Source organism: Scophthalmus maximus, chromosome 16 (assembly GCF_022379125.1).
Source record: "Scophthalmus maximus strain ysfricsl-2021 chromosome 16, ASM2237912v1, whole genome shotgun sequence".
In the NCBI taxonomy this organism is placed as follows: Eukaryota; Metazoa; Chordata; class Actinopteri; order Pleuronectiformes; family Scophthalmidae; genus Scophthalmus; species Scophthalmus maximus.
In genome coordinates this window covers 2,206,744-2,217,573 of record NC_061530.1, presented here as the reverse complement: position 1 = coordinate 2,217,573, position 10,830 = coordinate 2,206,744, and the positions used below count along the sequence as shown (strand labels likewise).

Genomic DNA, 10,830 nt, shown 5'->3' with positions numbered 1-10,830 from the left:
TGTGTAAGATGCATTTTACTATTGTAGATTCTCAAGGTTGAGCTAGTTTTACCCACTTTTCTATGGTTCTATGGTTCAGGCCCCTAAAAAGTATCTCAAGATACAGTGGCTTCTGATTGTATTCACTTTTTTAAACAGATACAATTGCCATTTTGCCCTCCACATCCCTAATGAAAGCATATTTTTTAGAAAACATTGAAGTAGCCCCTTGGGCAGCAGTTACAGCTTTGAGTATTTGACGTTCTTGAAAAGCTTTGCCCTTCCTTGGGCAGTTTTTTTCCATTATTTCTGGCAGATCCTCTAGCTTCTGAAAATATGTCACATTGGATGGATAGTGTCTGTGAAGTGTCAACTTCAGGTCTCTCCACAGATGATCTATAGGGTTTAAGTCTGGGCTTTGTCCGGGTCCATGAGAACAGTTGCATGTCACGGAGCCTCTCCATCGCTGTCTTGAAAATAGGCTTCGGGTCATTATTGTGCTGAAAGGTGAACTGTTGCCTCAGTCTCAAGTCGCATGCTTTTTGGAACAGGTCTTGTTCGAGGGCCTCTCTCTTTAATAAGCTCCATTTATCCTTTCTTAAATTCTAACCAGTCTTCCTTTCCCTGCTGCCGTTTTCTTTGTCCACCTCCCTAACCAAGGCCCTTCTTGCCTTGTTACTCAATTATAGATTTGCAAAATATTAAAAAGACTAAAGTCAAAATATTGAAAGTAGGCTGATTGGCAAAAATGCAATTCAAACAATTTAAAACTTAATCTACAACACAAAGAATTGTATAATGTGAAGGGCAATAATGATTAATGCAGAGGAAAGAAGCAGAAAAGGGACTGATGTGCAAATGAGTATGCATCTTTCAGATTAACATTTTCTTTCTCTCTTCAAGAGAAAAGATTGGATAATTGAGACCATCTGAGAAGTTTCTTTGGGGGAAAGTTCTAGTGTGGTGAAAGTGTGAATTATTCATGGACATCTGAAGGAGTGAGAAGCCAAAAAGACTGGAAAGCACTGGTCTAATCTTTAACAATGCGTTGAATTTCATGAGTTCATCAAATGAGAAGCCTTGAATCTTAAAACTATCAAGTAACTAGGTCTGTAAGATAAATGTACAATATTTCCCTAATAGTGAAGTCGAAGTATAAAGAAATACAAAGACGTTTTAAAAAGAATTAAAAAAGAATTAGTCTGAACTGAAAATTTCCTCTCATCTTTAGCATCTTTAGAAAGATGAGAACCTGGAATTTCAGATATGCAAAACCCTATTTTCAATCTTCTCACATGACACTTTTAAAATTCATATAATATTTTTTTGGACACCTGTATGACATTAATGTGTTAGATTACCACTCACTCAATTTCCAGCAAACCTATGGGAAACTCCTTTTCAAAGTGACAGCCAGCTAGATTAGAGGGTGACATCTGACAGTAGGGGGCACTAGTGTAAACCGACTGCAACCTCTATGCCTCAAACCTGTGATTGCAGAAAAATGAAAGTCATGTCGATAAACAGTACATCATGATTCATATGATCAGCTGGGACTGTTAACCCAATTTAACAGGGGGCAGGCTAACAGAAGTGCATAAACAGAGAAATAATACAGGACATTGTTTGCTATGCTGGTTATTATCCAAGTTTGGAGTCGTTACGATAAAAACCACAAGGCCAACGGACGACTAAAGAAGCGTTATGTTAAATTTTGTAGCCTTTGAAGCAAGCTGCTTCGAATAGACACTATTCCCGGGGCGCCTTGTTTTCCAATTACACCCACAACAGTAAATATCCCAAAGACGAAACATCAAAGGTTTGTCACTGTAAAACGCTGTTTTTTGCTACAGGCCCGCAGCCGGGACTCTCTTGCTGCAGCCAGATTCCAGATCACGCATGCGCGAAGCACATACTTCTTCTTCCTCCCCGTCAACCAGGAGAATTGGGTGGGAGAGGTTTGCGTCAATTCATCAATGTAAACTACCGGAAACTGGTAATTTAGTTTTCAAAATAAAAATAAGGACCGTTCTATTGTGTACATAATTTTGGCAATATAATTCTGTATCACAAGAAGCTTTATAGAGATGGTATGATTCCATTTTTAACCTTAAATGGATATACATGATTAATCGCTATTCTTTTTTAAATTAATTTACAAAACATACATGTTTAAGTTGGAAACTGACTACTCACCAATACATTTTCCAACATATGCAAGCAGCATGACACAGTGCTCATCTCAGTGTAATGTAAGGAGGTGTGTTACACACATAGGTTACGCACAATGTACCCACTTAATATTTCTACTAGATGTAACTTCAGCTGGAAATATTGTAATCCAAAAGTCTGCTATATATATTTTAGAACTCTAGTTACTATTAATTTTGGGGGGTACTTTTGTACATTAAACTACACACACATTCAAAATTTAAGAACATTTACTCCCATTTACCACTTCTTAAACACAATTTGTTTGGGTATCAGCTCGTGTCAAAATTTTGTGTTATGATGAAAACCATTACCGGAAGTTACGCCTTCCCTTTATGTAGCTTCGTTGTAGTTTTGAGACCTCTTAGCGCGGCCGAGCAGGAGAGAGCGGTAGTGAATGTGTCTGAGGCAGCGTTTAGCGTTAAAAAACATCAACTACGGCTGAAGAAGAGAGGACCAAACCCCGCTGCAGTTTAGGACGACCCCTGCAGACCATGGATAATGTTAAATTTTAAACTGAGGCTGGTAACGGAGGGCTGTTTTGACGACAAGCGGCGTATTGGCATCTGTAGAGCATAATGAGGGCATCCGCTATCATTTGCGGTGGTTTTTCCTCCGAGGTTTAGTTAGACGCAGTTGTAGTATTTATACATCCGTCGCTTTTAGACACCCTCTCACAGAATAGACACACCGAGGGGACACAGTCCGCAGATATTTAGTTAATTCCCTCCTTCCATGGCCCCTGGGAATCCGTGAAGTCATTTGAGAAGTCACCGGAGAAGACGACACGTCTTAATCATCCCCATTGTGTTCACAGTTTAGCCTAGAACATCGACTCTCCCTTCCACCAGACTCCCCCCGTTTTCTTTTCTATTTTTTAATCTTACATGGTTTTATCTTTCTGAGCTTTCATCGCCAACCATCCAGTGGGTTTTCCCCCCGTTAAAGGATGCCGGATCAAATCTCGGTGTCCGAGTTTCTCTCGGAGACAACAGAGGATTACAATTCCCCGACAACATCCAGCTTCACCACCCGACTGCAGAGCTGCAGGAACTCAGTCAATGTGCTGGAGGAGGTAAGGCCACGGTGTCCGGCTGCCTGTAAAGGAAGGATGGATGGATGGATGGATGGATATGGCAAATTTATCAACACAAACAAAAACAATAGACACAAATAATCGGACTTTTAATGGAAAAAAAGGGGCCTAAATGGTGGACGTTTAAGGCCAAGGCTTCATGCAATCAACATTAAATTCAACTGTTGTGTTTTGACAGGATTGAAAAGTCTGTTAGAGGCCCAGTGACATTATTATGTTGCATATCCGTTTGCCACTAAAGAAAATAATTGCACCTGTGGGAGCTGCAGTTTCTGTTAAATCGCATTTCTCATGTTGCACACCTATTGTAGTTTTATTACTGCAAAAATGGACACCTCCCCGCTCTTGAATTAATAAGCAGAGCTGGTGTGTGGAGGTCAACTCCTCATCCTGTGTGTTTGAGAATCTGCGGTTCTTTTCTTGCCAGACATGTAGAGTAATAAAAGGGGGGATGGAATGGTGCGGGAGTGTAGGGAATAGGAGGATGTCCGCTCAGGCCTGCAGCTCTCTATGCTCGCTATTATATAACTCACAGCTTCAGAGCATGCTGCCAGGGTGTAGATGTGTGTGTGAGTGGTGTGACAGAGAGAGAGAGAGAGAGAGAGAGAGAGAGAGAGAGAGAGAGAGAGACAAAAACCTCCTCCAGTCACTGGCAGTCAGATCTGGATTTAACTGTTTCATCATTACCGAGATCTCTCCTCTCGCACACAGGCCAGAGTGAAGTAAAAAATGATATGTTTCTTCATAAAACGGTGAGATATTGCCCCGGAACACGCCCAAAGTAACTGTGATGCTGTGTCACCTTTAATCATGTAGGAGGAGTGTAATCAGGTCAGGCAGGTGCCCTGTGATGTGTATAAATGTGTGTGTGTGTGGGCGTGAGTGTGAGTATGTCTCCCTCTAACCCTTACCCTCCACTGGTATCCTTCCTGCCATGATAGAATCGAACATCAAACTGGGGGTAGGGGGGATGAGGAGAGGTGCACCTTCACGTTTGTACATAAATGCCAAAACATGACCTAATTTCCTACTTTAAAACACATCTAGCTGCAGACGAGAATTACTTTTTAATGCGGGGAACGTTGAACAAGATGGTTCGATGAAATGACATTTTTCGTTTATGCTCATTTTAAAATGACTTAAATTAGGTTAATTTGGAGTTAAATAACTGTACAGCTCATATAAACATGACAATGAACACCACAGTAACCAGAGGGTTTGTTTAAAGGAAAAAAAACAAAAGCCCAGACCTCTCTTCCAGCTATTTACAGCCTGTGCTATCCATCACTTCTAACAGTGCTTCACAAGTTTATTATATTGTAGCAGTATAAAATTTACCAAAACAGAGCCAGGGCTGTGTTTACTCTGAACCTAGAGCATACTCAGTGTATGCTGACTGTAACAAGGAAAAGGCTTGCATTATGAATCACCTCTCTGGCTCTGCGCCTCTGAGACTGCAGCAGCACAAACGAAAAACATCTGTTAGAGAGAGCCGCCATGTGCACTGGGCTTCAGTAGCCACTCTGGAATTTTTTGCAGAGATCACATGACATGGAAGACCATTTGACTGGTACCAAAGAGTGAGCAACATGCTCTTCAGAGTTACGACACAGGCAAGATGCCTTTGGAACATCTCTGCGAGGATAATCAGCTGGTCGGGTAACTCAGACTGGGATACACCCATCAGATTCAGGCAACACAAGCAGCAGACAGCCAGGTTTAAGCCATGAACACTGTCAGACTAGTGTCTCATGTATAAAATTAGCTACCCTTTTTGATCCCTGGACAGACCCAATAGAGCCACTTCAGATCTAAAATTGCCTTTTGCGTAACTTTGCCTGAATAGGAGTTTGTTTGAAATGTCCTGTATTTCTGCTGAGTTCCTGTCCTCAAACTAAGAGCATTCACCCTTTTTTTTTTCTCTGAGTCATTTCCTTGGTATGTTGACAAGGTAAATTATGCAAAGGTATGGCGTGAATATTTAATGCTGTAAGAGAGTTGACTCCACAGGGAGTTGTCATTCTCTGTGTGCTTCCACTGAGTCATCTGGAGGTGCAAAAAAAAAGAAAGGAGGGAAAAAAGGTAATCGCAGCATCTTAATTCAGCGGCACACATCAATTACTGATGAAAGTGTAATGATGTAGGTTTTCTCTCTCTGGGGTCGCATTGGAGCACTCAGAGATGTTTACTGTATATACTTGGATTATTCAAGAAATATGGACAACAATGAGCAGCGAGGTGGTGGGATAAAATCCTAAAAATAACCCTACAGGCCTGCTGTCTTGATTACTACAGACACAGGAGACAGGGGCATTGTGTGTTATATGTGTGTGAGTGGAATACCGGACACTGGTGTCAGGGTTTTACTTTGGTTACATCTTTGGTGTAAATTAGCCATTGTTGTAGTGTGTTTTTTCCCCACTGCATTTCCCAGAAAACTATGTGTGGACTTTGGAGGTTTGGATTTTTTTGTTGGTGAAGTTGGCTGGAATGGTGAAAGTGTTTTCATCATTTATTATTTCGAAGATAATGGTAAAAGCCCCCCATATTCAGGGAACACAAAGTCTCAGAATCAATAATCCACGGAATTGAATTAGCACAGAAATGAATAAGAGAAAAGCAACAAAATCTTTGGATTTTAGAATCGTATTGGTGGGTTTAGTCTGCTTGACGTAGAAAAACCTGTTGGCAGATTGCCATGACATTTGCCTAGCAGATTTATGCAGTATACACACTTAGTTACCAATTCATTAGGTACAACTAGTTAAAACTAATTCAGTGTAATACAACAGTCATGGAGGTTACAATATCCAGTTTTTCAGTTGTTGTAGAGAGGAAATGTAGTGGTGTGGTGGAAATTTTGTGATCTTGTACTAATTCACCTGTCTTAGACGCAACAAATTATAGTTGGATCGATTGGTCAACTAATTGACTAATTGACCTTCGGCAACTATTTTGATAATCTATTTATCTTTTAAGTTATTCAAGGGAAACCACGAACCATCGTCCTCTTGGATTCTCTAACATGATGATTTGTTGCTTTTCTCTCTCTCTTTTTTCCCAATCATTGTAAAGTGAATATATTTGAGTTCAGGACAATTGATTATGACACTTGAAGTTGTCACCTTGGTTAGTAAACTGTGATGGACATTTTTCAATATTTTCTGAAAGCCTTAATGATTAAAAAGAAAATAATTGATTATGCAAATTATCATTATTTGTTGCTCGTAACCCGGTTTCCTACTAGGATTGTTCAGCCGCAGACCAAAGAGGAGAAAACACAGTGACCCAGCTGACTATGAAAACTGTTAAGCAGATTGTGTTTTTTTGTTCAGCAACACAAAACAGCAAGGTCATTAATGTAAGATTCTCCTGCTTTCTCAGATTTTCTTTGATATACATTATTATTCACAGCAAGCACTTATTATTCCCCCTGTGTATGACTTTGCGTCATCGGGTTTGTTTTCCTAAACCACAGAGAGCCACAACAGCGATTCAAGGGAAACCCTCGCTGCACTGGCATTCCTTTGAGCATGTCTCTCACACCACATCACATGGGCTGGACCAGAAAAATTTTGACTTTTCACAGTCATTCTCTTCAAGCATGGCTGGGCTTTGCCTAATAGGTATATAACATCCTTTTCAGTCTCTGCATTTTAAGCTTGAGATACTTAAGATATTTTGCTGCTATCCTGCATTTGAAGAAAAACCCCGGCTACAATGTTTTTTTTTATTCCAAACCACTGGGTTTTCATATTCAAATTAAAATCATTGCCTTAAAGCTACAGTGTGTGATATTGAGAAGAGATTGGAGATTTTAAACACCTTTAATGTTGAAGAAGAAAGACATTTCTAACCATTGATTGTGGTCAATCCATATCAACAGTTGGAGTTTGTAATAGTCAGTAAAAGGTGGCAAAAAATGAGGAGAGCTAAAGCTGATTTTCAAGCATAGAAAAAAAAGCTTTTTAGTGTGATTCATGCAGTTGATAGTGATGGACCCAGAGGTGAGGCACAGTGGGTTGAATCACTATTTCTGGTAATTAGCTTTTTCATTTGTTCATTATTTTGTTTATCAAATGTCAGAAGTTTTTGAAAACTGTTTTCACAGTTTTCCATTCCATCTGTGATTTGAAATGCCTTCAGATTGTACAAGTTGCTTAAAAGGCAAAAAAAAACTACTTTACTACATGATATAAGACAAAGGCAGGAAACATTCGCATTTTAAAGAAGCAGGATCCAGGAAATTAATTGATTAAGCATTTAAGCTCTAACATACATCTTTCAGTAGCTGTAAGCGATTCTAAAGCAAATTAGTTTTGTAAAAATCAGTAAATATTTCCTCACGGTCTGCTAGCTGTCGCTTCTGTATGCCAAAAAAAATCTGTGTTTTCAGCTCAGCCCTGGCTCTATAAATCTAAAACAAACCAAATGGTGCAGGCTGCAACAACAACACTGCGAGTGCAGTTTGTAAACGTCATTTGTCCACACCTTTAGAAACATGCTGGCGTTTGCGGCCCGGCCAGAGCAGGAAAATCACAACAACAACAAAGAGAGAGACAAGCTTTCTCAGAAATCGCTTACTGCCCCTTTAAGGACCGGAGTCATGAATTGTAAAATATGTTTATATGTGAAGATGTTGTCTATCTAGAATATTATTGTTATGAACAGAAATGTGGACAACTGAGAAACAAACCAAGAACTTCAAGACGAGGCTGCACAAACGTGAAAATCAAAGGCCAAAAATGACTACCCAAAAAGAAGCATTCAGATAGCCCACAGCTACTGCACTGTACATAGGAATGCTACGTTGAAAAAAATATGAACTTGACAACAAAACTGTTTGTGACTTTTAGAAAAATCTACGGAATGTTTGTGTTGGTCTAGCAGAAGTGTTGTTGTTTTTTCTGGACTTGAGATGCAGAGCACAGAGTGAGCCATACAGTATTTGTTAGTTATCTTCGCTTTGAGTTGTTTGTCTGATAAGTACCCGAGGCTGCAGCCTTCATGACATGTTATCATGTGAGGCTTCATCCCCGTCACATGTAACATCAAGCCCACCAGCAAGGAGTTAGGTCACAGTGTTTGCAGAGAAACACATACTTATTTCTCTCTTTTTTCTGTATTTGGTCATTTAGTTTTAAAGGACGCACCTTTCACGGACTAAACTGGAAGCAACCTGACTTTAAATTAAATAACCAGTGATTTTAATTTGAAGGAAGTTTAGTTTTTATTTTTCACATCTGAGTGTTTCAACTGTCGTGAAATGGCATCAAACTGTTAGTTTATATAGTGCACTTATTCATAAAAGAAAATATTTAAATGTTAAAATAAATGTCTTAACATTAAATTTAATTATAATTCAAAATAAATAGAGGCTAAGCTTACCATCTACATTATTAGTGTGAAAATGGTCATCAAAACAAAACATAAATCCTTATGTTTTGGAAAGGTGCAATAAATTACAGTACTGCTGTAACCTGTATTCTACAAAACATCACAGGACAAGAGCACTTCCTGATTGTGACTGACATCACAATGAATCTGGAACACAAAAGTACAGGTGGCATTGAAAAGGGGTGTGAATCTTCACTGGTCTTATGATTCGATTCAATTACGATTTTCCTGTCAACGATACGATTCAATTCAATTTCACGATGCATCAGGATGCATCACAATGCGAAGCATCTTCCATTTTTGATATTACTGCACATGGCTACGTTTTCATCAATGAATCAAAGCAGTCAGATACATATGAACTCCCTTTTTTATTTTCAACCTAAAAAAGGACACTTAGCAAACAGCAACGTAGTGTAAGCCAATTTATTTATGTAACATTACATTTTAATTGGAATCTGTTTTTGGGTTGCCTCAGCAAAATGCTGTGATTTTAAGTTGAGGTTTTATTGTGAAGGGCAGAATGGAAGAAGGGAGTGGATGCGCTGTAGTGTTTGACGGTGATAAATAAAGTTGTTGTTCCGTCTTGGATCACGCTGGTTCATACGACGGTCTCCGTGTCATTATTTTGTATAAATGATACAGTACAGGCGTAACAATAAAAGCTCAGTTACAGCATCAATTCTTGGCTGAGCTGGGTCCGCTATTTCCTTGACAGGCGCTACTACTACCAGGAAGTAATTTTGAACTCTAAAACATTATTGTCCAGCCACGGTCAGAAAATAAACAAGTAACGGCAGTAATCTATCATCGATTATTTTCCGTCACTGCATCGATGCAGCATCGTCCACTTCCGCATCGTGATGCATCGTAAAAACGATTCATTTCAACACCCCTACACTGCACGCAGAGGCAGCGCATCCATGAGAGGATGGCAGGTGTGTCAGGAGACAGTGAGAGTTAGCATTAGCAGTTTGTGAAGCTTTTATGGCTAAATCCCGCCGATGTTGCCGCTAGCCATTTCGTTGCGCACATGAAATTTATTATCATTATTATTATTATTATTATTATTATTATTCTTTCACCGGTTAACCTGCTGTGGTGAGCGGAGCGCTCACCCTTTGTTATTTACATTTCATGAATATTCATAGCCTCAGTATTCCTCAATGAGGGAGAGAGAGTGGATGGTTTCCAGCCCCATTTCAGAGGGTTGTAAAAAAAAAACTTTTGGGGGGTAAACAATGTTAAACAAAATATTAGGCATAGAACATTATTTTTATATAAAACTTGACTGGAGGGGTTATTTTAGAGAATTGACTGAACAGACTGATATTGTTTCATTTTGCTGCATTGTCTGCATATCAGCTATTGTAAACCACTGTAGACTATGTCTTTCATTTTACCTGACAAAAGATTTCAGCACTTGTGTCTCACTACCCGAACCGAGGCAAAAACGATGAATACTTCAAAATGACAACACAGATTTTTAACCAAACTTGGCTTCACATAACAAAACTGAGCACTGGCTATTTAAGGCTTCACTCTGCAACATTTGCAATTTAGGAGCACAGCTGTGTCATTTTCAATTATTAATGGAGTTATGGCAATTTATTCATAATTTGTCCCTTGTGTCACCAAACACACTGAATCATACGCTGTGAGAGAATAGGAGCATTTTTGGTCCCGTGGCACCACAGCACATGACGTCTTCTTATAATTGATCTTTAAATGGTCATTGATTCTTCAAAGCATTCCCCCAGTCAACACAGCAATTTCAATTTATTTTTCATAAACAATCCGTTACCTGTTTATTAGACAAAAATAAAACGAAAGCAGAGAGGTGATACTGTTGTTTAACCTACCCTTCCTGATATAAACAGGTGGACAAAATAATAATTGAAGAAACATCCTCTAAAATGATCATAGCTTTTTTCTAATACGTTTTTAAAAAAAATTGAAGATTATACCTTCATGAAGACAAAAAATGTTTAGGACTGTTTTATTACAGATTACTTTTTTAGGTGTTCTTTACAAACTGGCACATGAGTAAATGTGAGGTGTGACTTCAAATCTCCCCCCAAAAATACTGCAAATCTCTGAGCCCTTTTTCATATTTGTTCTGACCCCACAGCAGAAGGTGAGACTGT

At 39.1% G+C, this 10,830-nt stretch overlaps 1 protein-coding gene across 4 annotated transcripts in view; it reads left to right on the top strand.

Annotated features, from left to right (window-relative positions):
- The first annotated feature begins 2,542 nt into the window (after positions 1-2,542).
- asap1b (ArfGAP with SH3 domain, ankyrin repeat and PH domain 1b) overlaps positions 2,543-10,830 on the top strand; it is an 86,310-nt gene continuing 78,022 nt past the window's right edge. For all 4 annotated transcript variants that reach the window (XM_047327711.1, XM_047327712.1, XM_047327713.1 and 1 more), the window contains exon 1: positions 2,543-3,265. In XM_047327711.1, coding sequence (XP_047183667.1) covers positions 3,140-3,265 — 126 coding nt within the window. In that variant the 5' untranslated portion in view covers positions 2,543-3,139. The remainder of the gene's footprint in view (positions 3,266-10,830) is intronic.